The 25,618-nt window shown below is 39.6% G+C and overlaps 1 protein-coding gene across 4 annotated transcripts in view; it reads right to left on the bottom strand.

Annotated features, from left to right (window-relative positions):
- Positions 1 to 815: 815 nt before the first annotated feature.
- Positions 816 to 25,618, bottom strand: part of FARSB (phenylalanyl-tRNA synthetase subunit beta) — a gene marked incomplete at its 5' end in the record, with an annotated part of 72,701 nt that continues 47,898 nt past the window's right edge. For 3 of the 4 annotated variants that reach the window (XM_079709754.1, XM_079709755.1, XM_079709756.1), the window contains 2 exons: positions 816 to 2,275; positions 21,070 to 21,225. In XM_079709754.1, the coding sequence (XP_079565880.1) occupies positions 2,124 to 2,275; positions 21,070 to 21,225 (308 nt within the window). In that variant the 3' untranslated portion in view covers positions 816 to 2,123. The remainder of the gene's footprint in view (positions 2,276 to 21,069; positions 21,226 to 25,618) is intronic. The other variant, XM_079709757.1, reaches the window with a different exon arrangement.

The following is a 25,618-nucleotide window of genomic DNA, read 5'->3' as shown; positions in this document are numbered from 1 at the left end:
CATGACTCACAAACCCTGATTTCAATCATAGCGAACTTGAAACTAGCGGAGGATGTCTCACTAATGGTAGTGGACCAGTAAGCCATCATGCGCAGACATGCCGATTCTAAAATTCATGCTCTTTTACCCTATGTGTGCATCTGCTGGTGTTCGTATTAAAATACAACATGTTGCATTAATTTTTCTCTCCCAGCGTTACTGAGGTGTAACCTACATCTTAACTACCTCCTTAATTAAGGTATAGATATTTCCATCACCCCAAAGAGTTTCCTCTTAACTCTCTGCAGTCAATTTCCCTTCCACAGGCTCTAGCTAGCCAATCAATCTGCCTCTGACTTTTCTAGAACTTCATATAAATGGAATCACTTGTGTGACACCAGTCTTGTGTCTGGCTTCTTTTACTTAGTGTAGTGTTTTGAGATTCACTCATGTTGTTCTGAGTATCAGTAGTTTTGTTTTTTTTTTTTTGGCTGAGAAGCATTCCATAGTATAGATATACTATAACTTGTTTATCCATTCATCTGTTTGAATAACACTGCTGGGAACATTTGCATAAAAATCTTTGTATGGCCATATGAGTAGAGTAAACCTAGGAGTAGAATGTCTAGATGGCAGATGTATGTTTCATGATTTAACATATTGCAAAACTATTTTCCAAAGTGGCCATATCACTTTACATTCCCACCAGCCACACATGAAAGTTCCAGTCTCACCAACACTTGGTATATAGTCAGTCTTTTTAATTTTAGCCATTTTAATTCATATTTTTTTTATTTGCATTTCCCTGATGACTAACGATGTTGAGCATCTTTTCATGTGCTTATTTCATTTATCTTCTTTTGGGAAATGTCTGTTCACATCTTTTGTCCGTTTTTTAAAAACTGGGTTGTCTTAAGTTATAAGAAATCTTTATGAATGCTGGACACAAACCTTTTGACAAGCATTATTTTTAATGGGCGTATCTCACTTCATTACTGAAATGTAAGGATCAGCTTACAATGGGATTGGGAAGGAAGAGATGGCAGTCTGTACGTTCACAAATCTTGCTAAGCTGGACATTGCTGCCCTGATTCAAGGTAGTAATATAGTCTTAGTATTAGGTGCAGCAAAAGCTCCATAAACATAATTCTTGTCTATCCTTACTAGCTATTTCTACAGGGACTTACTTTGAAGTTGTTTTACAATTTACTGTGTTTCATATCATCTCAACAGTAACCGAGAACTTTTCTCAAACATTACACCCAGCTTTTTTCAATACATGGTACCTACTGGAGGATTCTAGACCAAAGTATTAAAGTAAATTAGGAGGTTAAGACAAGGCCGACTGGCAGAAGCTTAGCTTCAGAGGAGAGACCTAATACCTCCCTATAAAATAAGACAGAGACTAGTAGCTCTATTAATTATTTAAAACCATGATTTTATAACAGTGACAACAATAAAATGTATGGCCTAGGGCAAAAATAAGTTCATTGTTTCCTAACGTTCATAGTGCACTGGTACCCGTGTGTCCCTTTTAACTCTTCTAGCAGAATGAATCTGTGCTGTGTGTCCACAAACCCCATCTCTGAGTATCACAGAGTAGCCAATACCGATGCACCCTCAAATATACTGAATACGTGTGCATTTTTCTTTCACTTTAAGATGACTTCAAAGGCTGCAACTATTAGACCATCACTGATTCTTAAAAGTTTTCTAAAAATGCTGTTACTGTTTCCCAGTGATGAACATGCATCAAACGTAGAAAATAGGGACAAAAAGTTCTTAGTTAATCTCGTACGTGTGCTCTAATCAGCTATCTCGTTTCATCAGGGAAAAGAACAGGATTCTGTCCTGAAGACGTGATGGTGACGGTGAGAGGCTCTGATGTGTGGAGAGCTTCTCTGTTTCTCAGAACAGCTCCTGGCCCCCCACTGGGCTCTCATGGACAAGCAGATGCCGCATTTGTGCAGTACAAGCTGGCCTGATGCAGGGATGGCAGTACCACCCACGGAGCCAGACACTGCTTTCTACTTTATTCAACATTAACGCACAAGCACAAGTGGACTTACTGACTGTGGGGACAACTACAGGGCACCTGGGAGGAGAGAGGGACCCTCGGGGCGAGAACCACACGAGACCCATCTTCACAAAAACGGCTCAATGTTGATTTCCACGCAGGAGCACGGCATGGTCAGCTCGAATCTGGTGATAACATCAGGATGGAGGACCCCCAGCTTCCCGATGCTCTGACCCCGGGCAAAGATCTCAGCACATCGCCCGGGGAAGAATGCAGGGCCTGAAAAACAGGGAGAGAAAAATCAACGTTTCTCCTGAAAAAACTGTCAATAGACATTTAACGTTGAGAGCTCACTCATCTACTTTAAAAATAACTATTCTTCTTTAAACTACTGGCCATGAAATAAGACTGCTCCCTCACACTTTCTGGTCTTAAAAAGAAGCATTTGAGACAGCTCGTGGGAAGCAGCCGCATAGCACAGGGAGATCAGCTCTCTGCTTCGTGACCACCTAGAGGGGTGAGATAAGGAGGGTGGGAGGGAGGGAGGAAGACGCAAGAGGGAAGAGATATGGGGCTATATGTATACATATAGCTGATTCACTTTGTTATAAAGCAAGAAACTAACACACCATTGTAAAGCAATTATACTCCAATAAAGATGTTAAAAAGAAGCATTTGCTATTACACGAAGACACTCATAAGAAAAGGTTAGGGGCAAATATGAAAATCAGGGCCCTGTGTTTATCACAGCAGTCCAGGCAGGATGAAGAAAAGGAGGCTGAAGGACCAGAGGTGGGAGAAGACTTGGGAAGTGTGCCGACGCGGAACTGCTCTGAAGAGGACAAAGGGAAAAATGAAATGTACAACCAACGACCTTGCCTGGGAAGAACCTGTTTTGAAACAGGTTTTTCCATAGTAATACTTGCTGGATTAAAAGCATACACCGAATTCATGTACTATTCAAAACATCACTCTTTTCTACCTCATTCCATAGAGAAACACGAGCTGCACTGTCACCGGCAGGCGTAGGCCTTGTACCAGAACGTGACCCACATTCCTGTGGGAAAGAGAACTTCCTAAGCAGTTTTGGCACATCTACTGTAAACCCACAGCAAAGGCTAGCCCCAGAACAAGGCTGGGTTGACCTCTGATTTACTCAAGACAGGGAGAAGGTTCCCTCGCCATCTGGGTGCCAAGGCATGGATATGGCTTACTAACCCAGTAACAGTTCTTGAGGTTTAAACAGCTAAAAACAAGCAAGCAGACAAACGTACAGGCCCACTGCATAGTCACTAAGTTACCAGTGCCACAGGGATGCATCAACGCTCCATACTCTACTGAGGTTAAAACCAATGCTGACTCATTTCTCTCATCACCAACTTGTAAAGGGATTAGGTCCACAGCTCCTGACTGATTCAACCAAAACATCTACTGGCGTGAACTATAAAATGCTGAGCCACAAGCCTCCAGCCCGCCATTTCAGAGTGAGTGCATTATTTATGAAAGAGTAAACTTCTGAGTCTCTACTAATGGCTCCAAGGTCAGCATAAGGAAGAAACACAGAACTGGTAGTGTGTGTGTGCGCGCGCGCTCCCATTAAGTCAGCACCAGCCACACCACAGAGACACAGGATGACTCTACAGAGGATGTTTTCCTGAAAAATATTTTTAACTGTCATTCTTAAATAACCCCAAAGCAACCTGGTTGAACTATAACGTGGCCTGTTTCTCACATGCCCCCAAACTAAATAATTCTGCTTCACTATTAAAGCCAAAATTTCAGTGAACTGCATTTGAAGTTCAGAATTGTTTGGCTATGTGCATTAATCCACACTTGGAGAGAGGGATCAAATAAAATAATACAGAAGCCATACTGCATCGATGATGTATAGCCTAAGAGAGAGACAAATATTGCTAAATCTGAGAAAGATGGCATGTTTTATGTCTGTCAAAATAAAAAACCTAACTTAAAAGATAAAACCAGACCAAAAAAAAAAAACCACATAAGTTGTACTCCCTGGCGGTCCAGTGGTTAAGACTCCGTGCTCCCAATGCAGGGGGCATGGGTTCAATGCCTGGTCAGGGAACTAAGATCCTGCATGCCGTACAGTGAGCCCCCCCAGAAAAAGACCACCCCCATCTCCCACCAAATAAATATTCACATGACAAGTCTGTAAAGGTGTTGGTGGTAAGTGGTATAACCAAGAATCAGAGCTGAAAGGGCTGCCCCAAAGTCATTTATTCCATCACCCCTGGCACCCCTTGTACAGAATTACATCTGAATAAACTACACTGTCTGAAAAAGACCCAGATTATTTTTAAAGGCCATTCAGAGCGGAAGTTTGCAAGAACCTCCCTGACAACCTTGCTCTGTTTAAGAATCCTCACCGTACCCAAATCCTTCCTTTTTATCTGCCTTCAAATTCCAATTTGATTGGATTCATTTTAACTGAAGCATAAAACCAAACTATGTTAGAATCTAAGCCAGATGTGCTAGCTCTGACGGTGTTAGCAAAATAAAGCCTAAGAGATAAGAACTTAGAATTTTTACATCATAAAGCAACTTTTTTAATCAGAGCTTTTTTAGCAAAATTCAGTCACGTTCTTCTTCAGCTAGCAAGCACGATAATGCCAGCTGGACCTCTCTCCAGAAGTTGGCACCAAACTTTGCTGAAGCTCACTAACCAGCTAAATACTTGGTCAAACAAAAATATTCATACCATTAAATAGAATTTTCTCCCTTTCCAAAGAAAAGCAAAAAGAACTGAAATTCGTATTATGCATTATTTAAAACATATCCAGGTGTGGGAACATTCTAAATGACACAAGTATCAAAAGCTCTCAGCCCAGCACAGACCCTTCCCAGTCACTACAGCATCCTCAACTGCCCCGGGTCAGAGGCCCTCCCCACAGAGGAGCTGCTTCCCAGTGAAGCAGGCACCAAAGGGGTCCTCTGTCCTCTCATCCGATGCTAACGCTCCCCTCCCCATCCACATGTGAAAATGAAGCCCAATAATGCGTCTTCTGTAGAAACTCCACTTTGCCGAAAACTGCACATTTTAACCTGTGATGACGATTTTAACTTTCTTGCCATTTTTCATTTCTACAAGGTCTTAAGATTTTTTGATGGATGCCTCTGTTGAGTTAGAGCAAGGCTAAAGGTCTCTTCTTCAGACATAAATTGAGAGGCACACAGAAGTGCCTTCAAGTTTGTAACGGGTACAGAGAGCAACCGTACCACTTGACTGATGTTGTATGTGAACTAGAAATACTGAAAGACAATTTTAAGTTACTAGAACATAAGCATTTCTCAGTGCTTTTTAAAAATCTTTATGGTTCGAACCAAACTTTGCAGACAGAAGTGAATGGCTTCAAAGAAGGGCAGGTAAGAGAAAGAGAATTGCTTCACTAACAAAAAAAAAAGGGAACACACCCCACTAAGGCAGCAATTAGGCCCGAGTTCAAAGATGAGAGCATGTCCTCCATCAGCAGGAGGGGAGCTCAGCACATCAATGCGATCACAATGCTCTAGTTAGGACCAAGGCAACTTAAATCAGAGTCTTTCCAGAAGTAAAAGAAGTCACATCTGAATGGAACCTAAATATGGGTCTAGGCTTACAAAACATCAGACCCGGATGGTAGCCAGAGGCTACTTTTCTCTCATTAGCAAACAGAAGTATTTCTGGAGAAAAGCACCCTGCTGTGTCCAGAGTCATAACGCTGCCAATTCAAGGGAAATCATGGTGCGTTGTGAATGGGATTTCTAAAATTCAAATTCTACAAAGTACCTTCTTTTTCTTTTAATCACGCATGTAGGCCCAAACAGAGTTCTGGTTGACTGTTGTACCAAGGTACATAAAGACGACAATTTTCAACCTGTGCCCAAAACACTCTCCAGCAAAAAGCCTCTCAGCCCACTTTTCTACCTAGCTCCTTATACCGTTTAAACCTTCAGCTTTGCTGGTATCCGTCACAGCAAAATGGCTTCGAACGGAAAACAGACTTGGGAAAAATAGTGTCCTCTGTTGAAGTACATGTGGAAACCCAGACAAAAGAAACATCAGTGAAGCACAAACAAGAATTTAATTTCCAGAACTTAGTGGGGTGTAAGTAAGTCCCTTAATGAAAGCTTTTGTAGCATCTCCTCAAGGTCTATAATTGTCTCTCTGTGCTCAAACGGCAGGACCACTTTGAGGACCTTGGGGGCAATTCTTGGGCCCGTAATCCAGCACAGCACCCAGTCTTTAGCACATTTTCTGGCTAATTGACCTTCAAAGAGTTTGTGAGCTCCCTCTCTTGCTCGTTGCCAAACACCTTTCACAGTTTCTTTTTGCCCCCGTCCTTCTTTTGGAGTAATATTATAGGCCCAAAGTTTGGATAAGCTTTACACATAGAGTTATTCCTATAATTTTGTGAAGCATCGGAAGTAGAAGCTTAAGGCGGTAACTGAGCAGACCCTTAATCTGAAAGCTCCATGGTGTTATCAAGCATAAGGCTTAATTCCTTAATCTTTAAAACCCCTGCCATTGACTATTTTCAACTAATTCATTTGGTATTTTATTTAATCCATCTCTAAAAATCACCCACTCATACAATTTTACTTTTCCCTTTCTTCACATTACTAATACATACTTTGGGGTTCAAATCCACATACTGTAACTGCCTTCAGTCTGGTACTTTATCAAATTTTCCATAATAAAAAGAACAAAATTAAAAGGAGGGTGGGGAACACTGGAAAAGGAATGTCAGTGTATCCCATACATCATGGCCAATAATAGAAGCTATCATCATGAGCTTTAATAAAAATAACCACATATAAGTCCCCAAATTCAGGGACGAAACACAAAATGCAGAATTATATAAATATAGTAAGCCACTGGGCCAACAGAATGTGTTTTAAATCTGTTCTAAATGACTGATGATGTATTATGGGGTGGGAGGAAGGAATAATCACTTAATAGGCTGACTCTAGGGCTGGCCTCTACCCAAACCCTATCCTTTCCTCCCCCGAGGCCCTAATTCTAATACAATTAGATACATATAAAATTATCCATTCCTCCGTCCAGTAACCCTTCCTAGGAAATCACACAAAGGGAAAAAAAAAAAAATAAAACCCACTGTTCCATTCTGGAGTGAAACTGACAGAGTAGGTGACCGGCCAAGAGTAGAATGGGGCTGCAATGATAATTTCCCACGCAGGACTTTCTTCTGGTCTCCTACCACTTTCTGAAATTGTAGTAACCATAACTAACTATGCCACCAGCACATCAACCTCACTTTCCTTTTCTAAATAATGTTAATTTAAAGGAAAAAAATATATAGGGCTTTAAAAAAACCCAAAAAACTCCGACCACACACTTATAACATGTGAGCGGGGTATCATTCTTAAGGGTGGTTGTTCTCTAAGTTTTAGAACCAGGAGTTTTGGAGTGCCTCAGTGGAATGAGGGAGCACCCAGGGTGGAAAAGGCACAATGTAGATAAGACAAGAACTTATAAAACGAAAAGGTTTAGGAATATGAGGAGGAAAAACTGGCACAACTACCACGATATAAACACACACATTGTTTCCAGATCTTAGTACACTCCGGGTTGGAAGAGAAGTTCTCTGCAAAGACCATTTAATTTGTAAATGGAGACTGAATAATTTCCAACTGGTAATATAAAACACCCATTTTCCCCCAGATATATACAAGTCTTCACCTTATATCTGAAGTGGAATATTTATGGTACCTAAAGTCTTTAAAGAGAGGGGACCTAATCCCTTGAGTTTAATGGCTCTCTTTCATCCCTTTCTGAAGATCAAAAGAAAGAAAACCCCCTTACACAACTTTACAGTGCTAATCCCAACACACCTGCAGACTTCATTAACCCTTCACGTGGAGGCCACTGGACGAGAGAGGAGCACCGGGCCCACCTACACCCACTGCACGGACTCAGAGGGAGCCTGCGCTCACGGGAGGAAGCCCTTAGGACCTATTTTAAAGTCTGACCTTAACTATCTGTCTCTCATACACACATACTCATATTTCATAACCTGAAGAGGATCAAGAATGTTAGGAGAGGGGCTTCCCTGGTGGCACAGTGGCTAAGAATCTGCCTGCCAATGCAGGGGACACGGGTTCGAGCCCTGGTCCGGGGAGATCCCACATGCCGCAGAGCGACTAAGCCCGTGCACCACAACTACTGAGCCTGTGCTCTAGAGCCCAAGAGCCACAACTACTGAGCCCGCACGCCTAGAGCCGGTGCTCCGCAACAAGAGAAGCCACCGCAATGAGAAGCCCGCGCACCACAACGAAGAGTAGCCCCCACTCGCCGCCATTAGAGAAAGCCCACGCAGCAACAAAGACCCAACACGGCCAAAAATAAAAACAAACAAATAAATAAATTTATTAAAAAAAAGCAATACATGCCCTGAAGGTTTATATTTAAAAAAAAAATTAGGAGAACTTAAACATGATACATCTAGCTGCAATTTTAAATCCGTCTCAAATTAATTTGTGTAAAACCAAAGGATTTTTAACTCTAGGTTAACAAGTGCCCTGTCTATTGGCTTGTTTTGAAAATTCCTATTCCAAAATAATGCCACCATCCTACATTTGTCTGGCACTTGAATCATTTCCTCCCAAATTTTCACATTTCTTAAATGTTCACAGGACAGATATAGAATAACAACTCAAAAATAAAAGGTATGGATCATCATCCTGCCTTCCTGGGTCAATAAAATGGGTCTTTCCCAGTCTTTCATCTGATAAAAACCTTTAAAGGACAATTTCTCCAACCAAATATAAGCAATTTATTATCAATACTTTCTCCACAGTTATAGTAAAATAATAAAACAACAACAATAAAGAGACTATTCTAGGGCTAATTAAAGGAAAGAATGGAAATGTTGAGTGTTTGAGATTGCATCTGTAATTTCACAATTAGTTAACTTACTCAACTGAGACCTTTGGCCAGCATGGAATAAACATAACCTCAAACATGTCATTATCATAGATGTGCTGTAGTTTCAGAATTAAACTTCAGCAGACAAGTAGGGAGTGTAGAAGACAAAGAAGAGAATAATGAGATTGTGAAAACAAAGTATGTTGCTTTCTACTCATCTCCTTTCATCCCCAGTAAAGGGAGTGACTTGGTCCCAGTGCAGCCCTGGCCAAGCCCCAAGGACAGGCAAGTTACAGATGGAAAAAGTGAAGCACAAGGAGATTAGGGGACTTGCCCGAGGCAAGCAATAGCATAGGCCAGAGAGTGACCACCTCTGTGTGTGGCCCCAAGGCACAGAAGGCCTAGGGAATGGTGTTTTCAAACTTTTGGTCAAGCTGTCCATTTCATGTTTGCAAACCTCCTCTGGTTTAAAATTAAATAAACAAAACCTTTAAAAAAAGACTGACAACCTCTAGCCTTTGGACATAACCAAGTATGCTCTACAATATTATTAACACAACATGATATAGACAAAACCTAGAGCTTTCCAGGGAAGACAGAACTACATTTTAAAAAATCCCATATAACACAGGCATCCTTAAAGAATAAGTTCCAGATTCCTGAAACAAGACTGGAATAATTTAAACAGATAAATAAGCACCACAATGACACCACCTAAAAGGGTGAAGAAAAAGAGCTGCTACATTAGACCCTCAGGCAGAGACTGCTTCTGAACCATTTAAACTCCTGCAGAATCTTCAAACTAGAAATGACCCTGGCAGTGATTTTGTCCATGCCTTTATTTCTAATATGAGAAAATGGATACCAAAGAGGTTAAGAAAACCATACAGCCAGGTAACAGCAGAGCTGAGAACCCAGTTCCTTCTTGAACCCCAATCTGTGACTCTTTTATCCAATGCTGATTTTCTGAAGGGCAGACCTAGTATCTACCCAGAGGGTACTCTGGAGAGTGATCACCCGTTCCAAAATGCTGTCCCAACTTCTTATATCTGCCTCTCCCAACAACCCTGTGGTACAGACAGGACAGACATTATCATCCCCATTTTACAGATGAAGAAACTGGCATAAAGGGATTAAGTCCTAAATCACATGGGCTAACACAACAGAAGGACCTGACCCAACACACAAGAGTTACGGTTACTACATCACAGTTGATCATGCCTCCTAGGGCTCAACAAAATGTATTCTTCCCTATCATTTTAATTAGAGTCTCTACCATCTTAACATCTGCTTTTTCAACTTAGTTTATAATTCACGTTTATTATATGCCATTATATTTGTATGTAGTAGTTTGCCAAATTGTTCTTTAAGTATTTTATGTTGGAGTTGTTTCCAATTATCCACTGTTATAAATAGGGCTCCTGTAACATGTATGTTACTTGTTGCTCTTTTTTGGTTTCTTCCTTTTGCCAAAGATAGTACCACACAAGTAAAACAATGCCAATTATTGTATAGTTCAATTACATATCAAAATGTTAAACAGTGGACTTCTAGCAATGGTAGTACCAACCAACCACAAACTTAATGTAAGATTATACTGATCTTATTTTGTACAACACTGATTTTTTAAAAATTTGCCCTTGCATAGTACCAACTACTTACTACCTTTTTTTTCAGTTCCACTGGTGGGGGGAAAAAAAAAAAAAGCATCAATGCAGCCCAGGAAAATAATTCCAAAAGGAGATCTTTGTTCAGAGAATGCAATTCACAAACAAGCTAGGGGCCTTTAGGGATTAAGAGAATAAGCAGAAACCCTTCCCTTCTGGAAGAAGAGTGTCAAAGTGTAGTGGCTGCGAAAACAACATTGATAAAATATTTAACAGCTACTGATGAATATTGGACACATCAAAACAGGTCTCACAGAACAGACAACAGGAAGTTCTGGAGACATTTAGAGCAAGGCATTTTATCTGATATTTCTGCTCAACTGTTTACTCTTTATGGGCTGGCTTCAACATCATTCAAAAGAAATAAAATTATTGTAACTACAGTCGCACGGTTTATTGTTTAAAGAAAGGCAGGTAATTAATGTCTACCTATTTGCTAATATACTGGGCCATGTTGCTGTTTCCCACGTTTCTTCTTTCACCTCTTCCAAACATGCTCTTTTCACATAAGGAGGTGTGTGTGTGTGTCTGTCAACTGGGTGTGGTTTCAGAAGATGGAAAGGATTTTCCATTCCACTAAATTTGCCCCACCCTTTTTAAAGCTAATAACCTGACATTTTCATAAAGGGACCAAATTTTTCTCCTTTCACAATGAGAAAGAATGCCAAAAATTAAAGCATCTCTTAAGTTCACACTGATATGTATCAACTGAACTTCAAGTCAGATGCTTTCCTGAAAAGAAATTTTTTTTTAAAGGGTAAAATGGGAACAATGAGAGTACAGGGTTCTGAAGGGGGAGTAGCGGAAGAAGGAACAACTAAGACGCAAAGGCTGCAAGTGTGGAGGGCTGGGGTCTGAAGGCGAGCTGCCGGCCCTGTATGTGGCCTATTTGGCCTAGAAGAACCCTCGGCAGGAAGACAACGTTCCTGACCCACGACCCACCAGGGCCAGCAGGTGCTCAGAGGTATTTCCAGGAGGGGGATGGGTTGCCCACGTCACCCAAGTGACTACTGGCATTTATTTCTCAAGCAGGTGGAGATTAGGCCACAGCTACTGAACACTAATGTAAAGTAAAATAATCCATCAAGATCAAAACCACAACTGGGACCTCAATGAAGTCAGATGGTCTGCCTATCATTTATATAAAAGTAGCAGGAATGCTTTAAATGAATGTCAATCTGTGGGATTCCTGCAATGCTGTAATATACTGAAGACTGTCTCTCTAAAGGCAGCATAACGGGGAGGGAAGGAATGTGCTGGCAGATGAAAGAAACTCCAGAGAAGACAGATACCTAATGTATGTTCGATTAAGGTTCTGCCTCCCCACTGCCCCAAAGTCCACAGTAAAATATGCATTTCTAATTTTTAAACAAAGCAGACTGTGAATTAATATAATACTTTAAAACATCAGTGCAAGCATTAGTTATTTAAGGCTTCTACAGTCTTGCCTGATAAAAAGAAATACTGGGAATATGTTGGTCAAAATGTACTTTATTTTGTAGAATATTTTCTAAGTACAAAAAGAACTGAAGATAAAGCCTAAACTGTTTCTAACAATCATGTTATTAGCAATAATATTGATATTTTGAAACAAAGATGGATAAATAGGTAATAATGTAAATTCATTAGGAACCAAGATTTTCAATGTAAAGAAAAAGAGCTAACTATAAAGACAAACATATTAAGTAAAAATCCTCTAATCCTGAATATAAATTGGAACTACCCATATGAACTCAAGGCTTTTCTTTAAAAAAAAAAAATTTTTTTTTTAAAAAGGTTTTCCTCTGCGTACCAAAAAGTCCTAGAAACAATGACTCACTCAGTAGCAATGAGCAACCTTAGCACCTAGACTGTGATCTAAATTTGATTTCTCACTAAAAGGAACCAGGGCCACTTGGCAATATAGCTGATTCCAGGTCTGAGGCAGAAACTATATAAGATGAGCCCAGAAATATATTTCCTATATTATCACCCACATCCAAAAAAGCATCACCATATACAACTATTTTCTCCCTTTCATTTTAGTAAGAACCTCCCTACCAATAAAAGCTTCTCAAGACTTAAAAAGTCTTCTCCTTCCCTTCCAGAACAATCCAGCCCTAAAGGGGCTGAGGAAAGAAGAAATCCTCTCACTCAAGTGTGGGCACTGGGTGTCAGAGCTAAAGGGGGCAGGGAGGGCATGCACAGGTGAGAGGGGAACAGCCCCGAGGGGGCAGTCAGAGACTGAGAGTGAGTGATGGGCAGGGCAGACACGCAGGGGACAAGATGGAGTTTAGTTACCAACAGGAGCAATGAGCAAGTAAGTGGATAAATTATGAATCACGGGAACCAGGTTCCTCACTGTTGGAGAAGTGAGGTACAAATACAGAAGGGGAGAAAACTGGAATGAACCCTAAGGTGTTGGACTGGAATGGAGGTATTGCTGGGGGCTTATGGTCTTTAAAATATGTATAGATACAGGAGTAAGTTAGTATATGTATGTGTCTGTGTGCAACTAGAACCCTACATCTTGACTTGTAGACACCATTCCCCACTAAAAGGAACCAGGATGGAGAAATGGGACAATGGAAAGATCAAGATAAGCCTTGAATATCTTCTTGTGCCCAAAGCAAGAGAGTGCTAACAATAATAAAGAATAATAGGAACATGTTAAAAGGATACAGAAGCCAGCTTGAAGGGACTCCCACTGGCCAAAGTGAGGACAACGTGAGAATCAGAATAATGGATTAAGATACACTGAATAAAACAGAAAATAATGAATCCATACTAAGATAGATAAATAGGAGGACTGATTAGGAATGGAACATTTGCATGATTTCAAAGCTCCTGCCCACAAAATGTTTATGATGATAATGGAGAAACGAGTAACTTGACAGTAAAGAAGCCTAGCAGACACTAGTTTGATCAGGTGATTAAGTGAACATTATCAGCTATAAGTGGAAATCGGGTGCCACTGACAGGATGCACTGAGAAGAGAGCGTTACTTCTGCAACATTCCTGCAAAGTTGCCTAAGTTGAATCTAGACAACCCCAAATTGAGGAACACACTACAAAATAACTGGCCTATAATCTCCAAAAGTGTCAGGGTCATGAAAGTCAAGGAGAGACTATTCTATAACTCTCCAGAAGGAGGCTAATGAGACATGACAGCTAAAGGCAATAAGTGATTCTTTGATATAAAGGATAACTGATAAAACTTGCCCAGGGTAAAAGGATTAGATGGGGTTAACATTAACGTGAATAATATTTTCCTGGTTTTGACGATTATATTTTGGTTATGTAGGACAATGTCCCTGTTTGTAAGAAATACACACTAATGTATTAAGGGGTACAGGCTGGCAATTTATTCTCAAACAGTTCAGGAAAGTTTTTTGTCCTGCACCTGTTTTAATAAGCTTGTAACTGTTTCAAGATTTTAAAAAGTTAATAAAATGGCGTTTACATTATAGGAGTTTCTTCCATCAATTCTCAAAAAAAGGTGGGGGGGTAAAAATTATTGCCCTCGTCCTACACCTTGAAAGAAAAGGAAATACTAAATGTGAATACCTCAAGGGGAAAAGCACATTTTTCAGATAGGAGCACTTATTTATCAACCCTACCTAGAGATGTATTCAATATGTGTACCTCTTTTTCTCTCCACCCATCCATCCTTTTAATCCTTCTGGATTAAAGCTGAATTGACTGTTTAGGGGGTTAATATTTAGTGCACCAGAACACATCATTCTCTAGGAATTCAGAGGAGAGCAGTCGCTGCAGTGCACCAGTGTGCCAAAACCAGGGTGCTGCCAGTGTGTAAAGGTGCTCCTCCCTGAGGCAAACCAAACCTACATATGTAAGATCAGAACTGAGTAGTGCATTCAGACAATAACACAAAGCTACAGTAAACAAAACAGCGTGGTGCTACCACAAAAACAGACATATGGATCAATGGAACAGCACAGAGACCCCAGAAATAAACTCACACACCTACAGTCAATTAATATTTAATAAAGGAGGCAAAAACACACAATGGAGAAAAGACAGTCTCTTCAGTAAGTGACACTGAGAAAACTGGACAGCTACGTTAAAACAATTAAATTAGAACATTCTCTAACACCATATACAAAAATAAACTCAAAATGGATTAAAGACCAAAATGTAAAACTGGATACTATAAAACTCCTAGAGGAAAACATAGGCAGAACACTCTGACATAAATTCCAGCAGTATTTTTTGGATCCATCTCCTAGAGTAATGGAAACAAAAGCAAAAATAAACAAATGGGACCTAATCGAACTTAGAAGCCTTTGCACAGCAAAGGAAACCATAGACAAAATGAAAAGACAACCTACAGACTGGGAGAAAATATTTGCAAACAATGTGACTGACAAGGGATTAATTTCCAATATATACAAAAAGCTCATGCAACTCAATAACAACAAAAACAAAAAAAAAATGAATAACCCAAACAAAAAATGGGCAGAAGACCTAAATAGACACTTCTCCAAAGAAGACATACAGATGGCCAACAGGCACATGAAAAGATGCTCAACATTGCTAATTAGCAGAGAAATGCAAATCAAAACTACAATGAGGTATCACCTCACACCGGTCAGAATGGCCATCATCAAAAAGTCTACAAATAACAAATGTTGGAGAGAGTGTGGAGAAAAGGGAACCCTCCTACACTGTCATATTGTGGGAATATAAATTGGTGCAGCCACTATGGAAAACAGTATGGAGGTTTCTTAAAAAACTAAAAATAGAATTACCACATAATCCAGCAATCCCACTCCTAGGCATATATCCAGAAAAGATGAAAGCTCTAATTCAAAAAGATACATGTGCCCCAATGTTCACAGCAGCACTATTTACAATAGCCAAGACATGGAAGCAACCTACATGTCCATCAACAGATGAATGGATAAAGAAGATGTGACATATAAATTCAGTGGAATACTACTCAGCCATAAAAAGAATGAAATAATGCCATTTGCAGCAACATGGATGGACAAAAGAATATCACACTAAGTAAGTCAGACAGAAAAAGACAAATATTATATATCACTTACATGTGGAATCTAAAAAATAGTACAGGGCTTCCCTGGTGGCCCAGTGGTTAAGAGTCCGCCTGCCAATGCAGGGGACATGGGTTCGTGCCCCGGTCCGGGAAGATCCCACATGCCGTGGAGCGGCTGGGCCCGTGAGCCATGGCCGCTGAGCCTGCGCGTCCGGAGCCTGTGCTCCGCAATGGGAGAGCCCACAACAGTGAGAGGCCCGCATACCGCAAAAAATAAAAAAAATAAAAAATAAAAAAAATAAAAATAAAATAAAAATAAAAAATAGTACAAATGAACCTATTTACAAAACAGAAACAGACTCACAGACATAGGAAACAAACTTATGGTTACCAAAGGGGAAGGGCGTGAGGATAAATTGGGAGTATGGGATTAAGAGATGCATGCTGGGCTTCCCTGGTGGCGCAGTGGTTGAGAGTCCACCTGCCGATGGAGGGGACACGGGTTCGTGCCCCAGTCCGGGAAGATCCCACATGCCGCGGAGCGGCTGGGACCATGAGCCATGGCCGCTGAGCCTGCGCGTCTGGAGCCTGTGCTCCGCAACGGGAGAGGCCACAACGGTGAGAGGCCCGCGTACCGCAAAAAAAAAAAAAAAAAAAAAAAAAGAAGTTCAGAAACACTGCGTTACAAGACCTATCAGATGGGAAAGTGAGCTGACCAAGTCATTCAAGTGGGACCTGCTATGGAGCACGCACTACGACCCTGAGTACTGAAATGTCAAGTGGGTACCAAGGCACACCAAAAGCACGAGGTGGTGAGCATGAGTGGAGAGAACTTTGCCTCACACATATGAGAGTGAGGCAAGGAAATAAAACACACTAAAGAACAATACAGGGCTACGCAAATCATGATAACTGCTGAGGCTTTAATGGGCACTGTGGCCCCATGTCATCCCGCTGTGGTGATCACTGCAGATGTGTTTAATATTGCTCTTAATAAAGCCTTCAAAGAAGGTAACAAAAATTGGAGTATTTGAAAGCTTGCCTCAAACACCGAAAAGAACCAGAGAATCAGAGGATTAAGGACATTTTTTACACAGAGTAATAAGGTCAGAAGCTTAAAAACTTCCAAACCTTTTTTCTTTTCAATGTGGTGCCTTAACAGAGTAATGTCTTTGCTGATGGTAACTAAAAATGTGGAGACACTATACAGATCCCCCCTTTTTTCCAGCCTAGACTTTTGTGTAAATCAGACCATAAACGGAACCCTTTACTCCAGCAAGCTGTTCAGTACATATTCTCATATATTTCCAAGCTCATGTTACACTAAAAACCAGTGTGAAGGCTGGGGAGACATCACAATTTCACCCGTACTTTTTAGCATCTGAAATCTTTCACAGGTGTCCTAAAAGAGGAAAAAGGTCATGACCTACAGGTCAAGTCAATGATCATTAGGTGATGCTGTAACAGAAGGTATCTAAATGACCTCTGTGGGTACATATGGTGCAGGATTAAATGTGCCTATTACTTACAAGGTTATTTTTCATTTCACAAAATGAATTCTGAGCAGCATGAAAATTAGAATTGTCAAAACTAAAAGTACTAAAACTTCTGTTTTTCCATCAGGAATCTTGTCTCAGGTTAAACTGACATTTTCCATAGATTTGTGAATAAACAAAACTGAAATAGTAACAAATTCAAGGGGAAAAAATACACACTCAAGTCAATGCAGCCAATCCCACACAAAGCCTACTACCTTCCCTAAGAAATTATTTTCGCCACTGATTTGCCCAGGAACCACATAACCGTTCTAAACACAAAAATGTTGCGAATTTTCCTTGCCCAGAAGTGGTTTTGAAAAGGATAAATGCATTTTTACATAATTTAGTTTGCAACAAACCACAAAAACAAAGGAGAAGAAGTCTGAAAAAAAGCATATACATATGCTGTAATGATCCGATCAAATGCCACTAAAACATGATGAGTTGTTCCAAGTGCTCAAAATGCTCTACAGTCTGTTAAAAAGTTAAAGGTTCTTCTTTCTTTTTTCTACTCAACGACTGCCCTTATTCTATAAGCAGTGTGGCATTCTAGCTCACCTTGTGTTCTTAATTGCAAGGGCGCTCAGCAAATAAAAACTCTGTGAGACTAAGTGACCATGGCTTCTAATTGTGGCTGCAGTCACAGGACTTGGGAGTGCTTCTCAGAGATCCACAGGCTGCAGAGGGCTGCTGTCTGCATGAGAAGCCAGGTTACATGCCAATGTCAACAGAACTCCCTGAGATCAATGTGATGATCAATGAAATGAGTTACCAGATTTCTCTCACAGTGGACAGGGCCAAGTTTCTCAAAAGGGAATCAAGTTCTGCTCCACTCTCTACCACCAAACAAAGCAGCACAAAAGTCAGTGGTGTTCATTAGAAAGGACAGAGAGAGATTAGGTATATCTGCCAATGAACTGACATTAGCAAGACTCTCTGGTGAACAGACTTAGCTCAATTATAATGGCAAAGCCACCACGGACTTTTAATTATTAAAAGGTAAACCATATGCCAGGGTAATAGAAGACAACTCAGTAATCAAGAATGGCAGGAAACGGTAGCTCTTAATCTGTTTCTTCTTGACTTTTTTGATACTCTGAAGACCTTTTCTTGAAGCAGAAAAAGCTTTATGCAAAATAACAATAAATCTGAGAAAATGATGTAGCTAAACATGCCCCAGCAACCAAATTCCTGTGTAGGGATTTACTTAGGAGATATATATATACACATATTATATATGAATTAAATTTTAGATGAAGAACTTATACCAACCTTACTGCTGACTTATTTTGACAAGCCACTTCTTTAGGTCTTGGTTTCTTTAACCATTTTTAAAAAGGTAATCATATTTGTCATTACGTAATCAAAATAGATAATTAAAATATAATATAACATTACAGTATTCTACTATGAGAGCCAAAGTAAATTCAAAAGGAAAGACAAAATGGCCTCTGTCCTCATACAAAATCAAACACCAGTAACAATTTGGCCTAAAAAACTGAACATAAAGACCTACAACCACATCGTAAGTGGTTACAGTTTATGAATGTATTTTCTAATTTCAAAACACCCCCCCACACACACACACACACTCCAAGCCAAAATAATAGACATCTACATAATAGGGAAATTAAGTACTAAGTATTATATTGTTTTGGTGCTAAAATATAAAAGGATTAAAATTATAATATCATAGGTTTAGAATGATGAAAATAGAACTTAAAAAAAAGATCAACACATATGAGCTGTATCCTAAAAGGTTCCGAGTGGCACAAAAGGTTCCAGGTGGAACTTTTCCAAATGCTGAATGCTGTAGCTTCTACCTTCATAAAGTTTCTTAAATCAGTCTTCTCCTTGGTATAGCCTTGGCCGACATTCAAAGTCAAGTCCTTATTCTCACTATAACACCTTTCAACCATTCTCTTCCCCTCTACTCTCCATGCCGCCCAGCCTACATACTGCTGCCAGATTAATTCCTTCAAAGTACAGATCTAATTACATCACTCACTTAAGGAAAAAAAAAAAAAAAGCAGCAGCAGCTTCAATATTTTCCAGCTAATTAGCTACAACTCCTTATTTTAGCACTCAGGACTCTAAATGTAGTCCCAAGCTTCTTCCTCACCCTGTAGTCAAACCAAACTGCACTAGGCTATGTTTCCCATCATTTTTTGCCTTTGCTCTGGTGGTTTGCCTTGCTTCCCCTGTCTCCCACCTATTCCTTCGAAGGCCTATGTCACTTTCCAGAAACTCACTAACGCTTTCCCATATGCTCTTAAGAAACCGCACCATCTCCCTCTTTGGAAACTTCAAGGCACTTGCCTTAGCAGCTTACTGTGAAAGCTGGTATGCAGTGGTCATTCCCCCTGTAGGTTCCTTGACAGCAGGATCTGTGTCCTACTTATTCTGTCTTCTTGAAGCCTGTCTCATGACAGGGGAACTTAGAGGCTTCTGAGAAACATGTCTAAGGAACTTACTGAGGCAGGAGAGTCATAATATTAAGACACTGGTTTATGGCTTATAGAAACATCATTAATATAAAAGTTACATATAAAAGTATCATATCCACAACAAATTATGTTCCAATTTACCATTTCAGCTCTCTGCAACATTTCAAATAAGAAAAAAAATTATATCTCATATATATGGCATAATCTGTTTCAGGAAACAGATTTTTATTCAGCTAATCTCTATATGAAGTAAAATTTCTGAGAAAAGACTCTGTAAAGAAGGTTAAAAAAAAATGTGTCACATCAGCTTTCAGGTTGCCATTAACTTGGATGACCAGATCTTAAAGCAGAAATTCCAGAAGAGTCAACTGGTGAATGAGTAAAATGTAAAGCCACTATAAAGATAGGCAACTTGGTCTTGTGGAAAGAACACTGGGAGGCAGGCGCCCTGGGGTCCCCATGTGTGACCCAGGCCAACCCACTTAGCTTGCCTATCCTTGGCTCCTTCACTTGTCAAATCAAGGAACTGGACTTGATGAACTCTAAGACCCAGTTCCAACACTCTAAAATTCTATAAGCATCACACATATCTTTACTGAATGATTACTAATGAGGGATGTGGTAGAAAACGGTAACTCCCTGCAATATTTAATCTTTCAATTTTATTAAAAAAAAAGATAACTCCACAAATCTTCAACCTAAAAAGGCCATATATTTAGGGTTATTGCATTTTCAAAGAAGTTTCCAAATTAAAAAAAAAATTGAAACAAACAATAAAAAACCATCCCTGAGGACTAAGAAAAATAAAACTAGGGGAAAACAAAAATATGTCCCCCCAAACCTCACACCACCATAAGTACCGCTAAATAACACTTTTAAAAAAGTGAACGTTCCAATAGAAATTTAAGATGCCAAAAAAAGTTATAAAATTGTCAGGTAAACAGTGGAAATAAAGTGGTAAAATGTTTCTTTCAAGTTGTCTCTGGATCTCTTGTCTAATACTGATTCAAGCTATAGGGATATGAAAAGCAAAAATTTCAGAATTCCTCAGACAACAAGAAACATTTTAGGAGTATAAATACAATTCAGCATTTTAGGAGTTTAGCATTACTCCTATATTTAGCATTTTAGGAGCATATATACAATTTAGTTAGCCTAACTTCCAATGTCTCTCTTTTTTCTTTTGCCTTAAAGGCTTCAGGCAGGAGGCTCTGAGCACAAGTCATGAGTTTTGGTTCTCTCAGCTTCCAGTTTGGATTGTGGGTTGGCCATGACTTGATGGTGCCAGTAACTAGGGGTTACCAGCACTCAGCTGGAACAAAAGTATACTGTGTGGCACTACAAGAGCTCTGAAAAGCATCTTCTCAAAATGCTGGAGGGAAAAAGGGTATTTCTAGAAAATACTGACAATTCATTGATATGAAGCTCTATCTCTCACCTCCCCTCTAAATTAAAACCAAAAAAACTTTATCACAAATAGGGCTTCGCCTCTTCATTATGGGATCATTGACTCTAGACTCAGCTGATCTGTCTCACCTTCTGATGCTTTGATCACATATCCTCCCTTCTTTTCACCAGGAGGCACATCAAGTAGCTGCATGATTCTGTCCAGAAGCCCATGGATTATCTCAAACCCAGGATTCTTGTTGTAATAAACAGCACAGAGATGCCTGTAGTTTCTTGCACCTACATCTGAAAAAAAATAAAAGAATTGGTCACAAGGCTACACTGACCATCACTTAAGAAGCTGATTTACCCCAAAACATAAACTCAAGCAAAATCAACAAAAAAGGAAACCAATTAGAAAACGTAGAACCAATCAACCTCAGAAAGACGAGATAAGATGGTTTTTCAACCATTAAATTCCCTGAAGTGATTTACTTGGGGGAGATGCGGAAAAACCTCAATGCTGGCCCAGGAACAATAAGGCTTCATCGTGGTACGAATTGGTAAAGAATTTAGCAACATTTTTCAGAGCCTTAAAATTTCATACTCTTTTATTTACAATACTATCCAAAAGAAATAATTCTAAATACAAAAATGGATTCATGTAGAAAGATATTACTTCTACATAAAGCATTATTTCCAATAGTGAAAATTAGAAACAACCCAAATTGGGAAATGGCTACATGAAGTACAGCACACTCACTCAGCAGAATACTACACAGCTAAAAGGCATCTTTATAAAGATTTATCATAATAGAGCTAGAATACTTACAATAGTAAACAAAACAAAAAAAGGAGGCCACAGGGCTTCCCTGGTGGCGCAGTGGTTGAGAGTCCGCCTGCCGATGCAGGGGATGCGGGTTCGTGCCCCGGTCCGGGAAGATCCCACATGCCGCGGAGCGGCTGGGCCCGTGAGCCATGGCCGCTGAGCCTGGGCATCCGGAGCCTGCGCTCCGCAATGGGAGAGGCCACAACAGGGAGAGGCCCGCATACCGCAAAAAAAAAAAAAAAAAAAGGAGGCCACAAAGTTCAAAAAGAGTCAAAACTAAATTATATTATCTAAAGAATATACACAGGTTGGACAACTATGAAGCAAAGAAGGGAATGACTATCACAAAAGTTAGGACAGTGATTGCTCTAGGTAAAGGGAAGGTAGTTTTGATGGGGAAGGGTCTTAACTTGGATGGTTACACTAGTGGTTGTTTTATCATCTTTTTAAATTGTTTGTCATATATACATACCACAATTAAAACATGAAAAAAAAAAGCAATTTATGAAGAATCACAGCTATGTAAATATAACCACAAGCCAAAAAACTCCATGCACAGGAAAAAGAATGTAAAGAAATATACCTGAATGTTAATAGAGGTTCTGTTTGGGCAGGAATTTTTTTTCCCCATTTTTCCTTGATTAGTATATTTTTTCTACTTTGAAAATCAGGACAAACTTATACAATGTAATATTTTTAAAAAATAATTGCAATAATCCAAGTGAACTCTAATGGGTGACTAGATAAACTGGTTCACCCATACAATGGAATACTACTCAGCAATAAGGGAGACTTGATAACTTAGATGAACCTCAAGGACATGAAGCTGAATGAAAGAAGCCAGTCTTAAAAGGCAATATAAGTGGACAATGTAAGTCCATTTATATGACATTCTGGAAAAAGCAAAAGTATACCAACAGAGAACAAGATAGTGGTCGCCCGGGGTTAGATGTGGGGGATAAAATGTGACAACGTGGGACACGTGGGTTTTGGGGGTGACAGAACTGTTCTGTATCCGCAGTGATGGTTACAAAAATTTAAAACTCACTTTTTTTTAAACAGCTTTATTGGAGTATAATTGCTTTACAATGTTGTTAGTTTCTGCTGTATAACAAAGTGAATCAGCCATATGCAAACATATATCCCCATATCCCCTCCCTCTTGTGTCTCCCTCCCACCCTCCCTATCCCACCCCTCTAGGTGGTCACAAAGCACCGAACTGATCTCCCTGTGCTATGCGGCTACTTCCCACTAGCTATCTATTTTACATTTGGTAGTGTATATATGTCCATGCCACTCTCTCACTTCGTCCCAGCTTACCCTTCCCCCTCCCTGGGTCCTCAAGTCCATTCTCTACATCTGCATCTTTATTCCTGTCCTGCCCCTAGGTTAGTCAGAACCATTTTTTTTTTTGAGATTCCGTATATATGTGTTAGCATACGGTATTTGTTTTTCTCTTTCTGACTTACTTCACTCTGTATGACAGACTCTAAATCCATCCACCTCACTACAAATAACTTAATTTCGTTTCTTTTTATGGCTGAGTAATATTCCATTGTATATACGTACCACATCTTCTTTATCCATTCATCTATCGATGGACATTTAGGTTGCTTCCATGTCCTGGTTATTGTAAATAGTGCTGCAATGAACATTGTGGTACATGACTCTTTTTTGAATTATGGTTTTCTCAGGGTATATGCCCAGTAGTGGGATTGCTGGGTCATACGGTAGTTCTATTTTTAGTAAAACTCATTTTTAAAAGAAAGAAATGCATAGCATATAAAGACAGACTCAAATTCAGTGGAGATCATTTAACTTTTTAACAGGTAGATACACTTGTGGTCCCTTAATAAATTCTGGAGGAGACCACTGCTCTACACAAACAATAAATGAATGTTGGCTTCGTTTTGCCATTCAAATCAGGAAAAGAGAAAGAACAAACTAATGTCTATCTGGGAGAACAAACTGAAAATAAAAAGCTGCTTCATATTAGCATGTACTGAGCAAAAGTTCTTCCACAGACTTATTCCCATACTATAATTTGCACAAAATACAGAATGTCTTTTGCCTTCCAGATATCCAAATAAACAAATGAGTATTTTAAAACACTGTATTTTACTGCTAGTAATATAAAAGTTAGCCAATAAATGGGGTAAAAGGAAAGGGAAACTTAGTATCCAGAACTTAGTATCTTTCTATCAACCTATCTGTCATCTTAATTCTCAAGACACTCATGTAAGCTAGGTTTTATTGTACCTATAAAGTGGATAGGGAAAATAAGATGGGGAAACAAAAGTTCAGAAAGGTTTTGCCCAAAGTCAAGCTAACTGCCTGGAGATAACTGTAATTAATTACACAGCTAATAAGTTACAAAACCAGGATTTGACCAGGACTGTCTAACTCTAAAATCCATGCCCTCTCTACTATACAGTAGAAATCTCTAAATCTCTATAGGATTTAGATGAGATCTCTAAATCTCTAAAGGATTTAGATGAAAATAAGGGCAATATAAGGGCAAGCTTATGTATGAATATATTAGTATAGTCAAAGATGTGCATTCTTGACATGTTTTTGATATGATACACAGATGTTTTCATTTTCAAAAGTTTTCATATTTAAGAATTGTAGTCAAGCAACTGAAATAAATTATTTTAAGAAGTCAGTTAACTAAAGTTTCTAGCCATCAACAGTATTGTAACTCATGGGAAGTACATTCTGAATTAAACTTTGGAGTGAACATACATACAGAAATAACTGTTCTTGCCATGTAACATTTCTTAGCACCCACTATGTTCAAAGCAATCCACTCTAGGTATCCCTAGAGGGTAGAGGTCAAAGCCAGCATACAGCCTGCCCAGACTAAACCCTCAACAATTATTTTCTGAATAAATGAATAAAGCCTGGAAAGGAAGCTAAGCATACACAAAGAAATCATTAAACAAGGCCAGGACAAGACAGTGGCCACAGTCTAAGTCAGCACAAGAGCCAGCTGGTGTCGGAAAGTGAGTACTGCGCCACTGTCACTCTCCATCATTTCCATGTGCAAGAATAAAGTAATGTGGTACCTAAAAGCTATAATCGGAGGTGTCAGAATAAAGATTAATATTAAAACCAGGCAGGCATCAAACGTCACTAAATCAACCACATGCATTAACTAAAATGAGGGGCCTGATTGCTCTGTAGGCGCACACACACACACACACACACACACACACACACACACACACACACACACACTCGTCCTCTCCCCCTCCTCTCCCTCTCCCTCCCTGCTCAACCCCTCTCCCCACCCCCCTTCCCTTGAAGGGAAAAAAATGAAATGAAACAAAACTAATTTATCCCTTTCATATTACAGACTTGCTCCTGGGTATCTCTGCCATGTGGTACCCATTTGTTGGTGTCACATGCTTCCACTTTAACACACAGACACGTACTGAAACCACTTTGTAGTCCCATTTTTGCTGTGAGAGAAGAGTCCAACAGTAATGCCATCATCCAGAGAGCTTAGCAACACAAACTGGAAGCTCTGTTTTGGTAACCTTTGCCTTGGAATACTTCTGTCCTGATCTCCAAATTATGTAAAACTTGCCGTTCTGATAAGAGGAGCAACATCTGGTTTAAAGACTTAGAATTAAAAAAACAATTAAGTGATTTTGATGATCAGAATAATGAAGTTACAATAAAAAATACAGGACTTAAAACAATTATACTCCGTTCAAGAAAGATTTCAGGATGTTTACAGCACACGCATGAACAATAATGAGCTATATATTTTTAAACTCAATTTTGCAGTCTTTTAAGGAACGGCCACTGACTTTTGGGGCTTTATACTAAACCCACCATAAGAATTAGATTAAACATGTTATC

This window comes from Hyperoodon ampullatus (genome assembly GCF_949752795.1).
Source record: "Hyperoodon ampullatus genome assembly, chromosome: 8".
NCBI lineage: Eukaryota > Metazoa > Chordata > Mammalia > Artiodactyla > Ziphiidae > Hyperoodon > Hyperoodon ampullatus.
The sequence above is the reverse complement of the archived record's forward strand: the minus strand, read 5'-3'. Positions and strand labels throughout refer to the sequence as shown.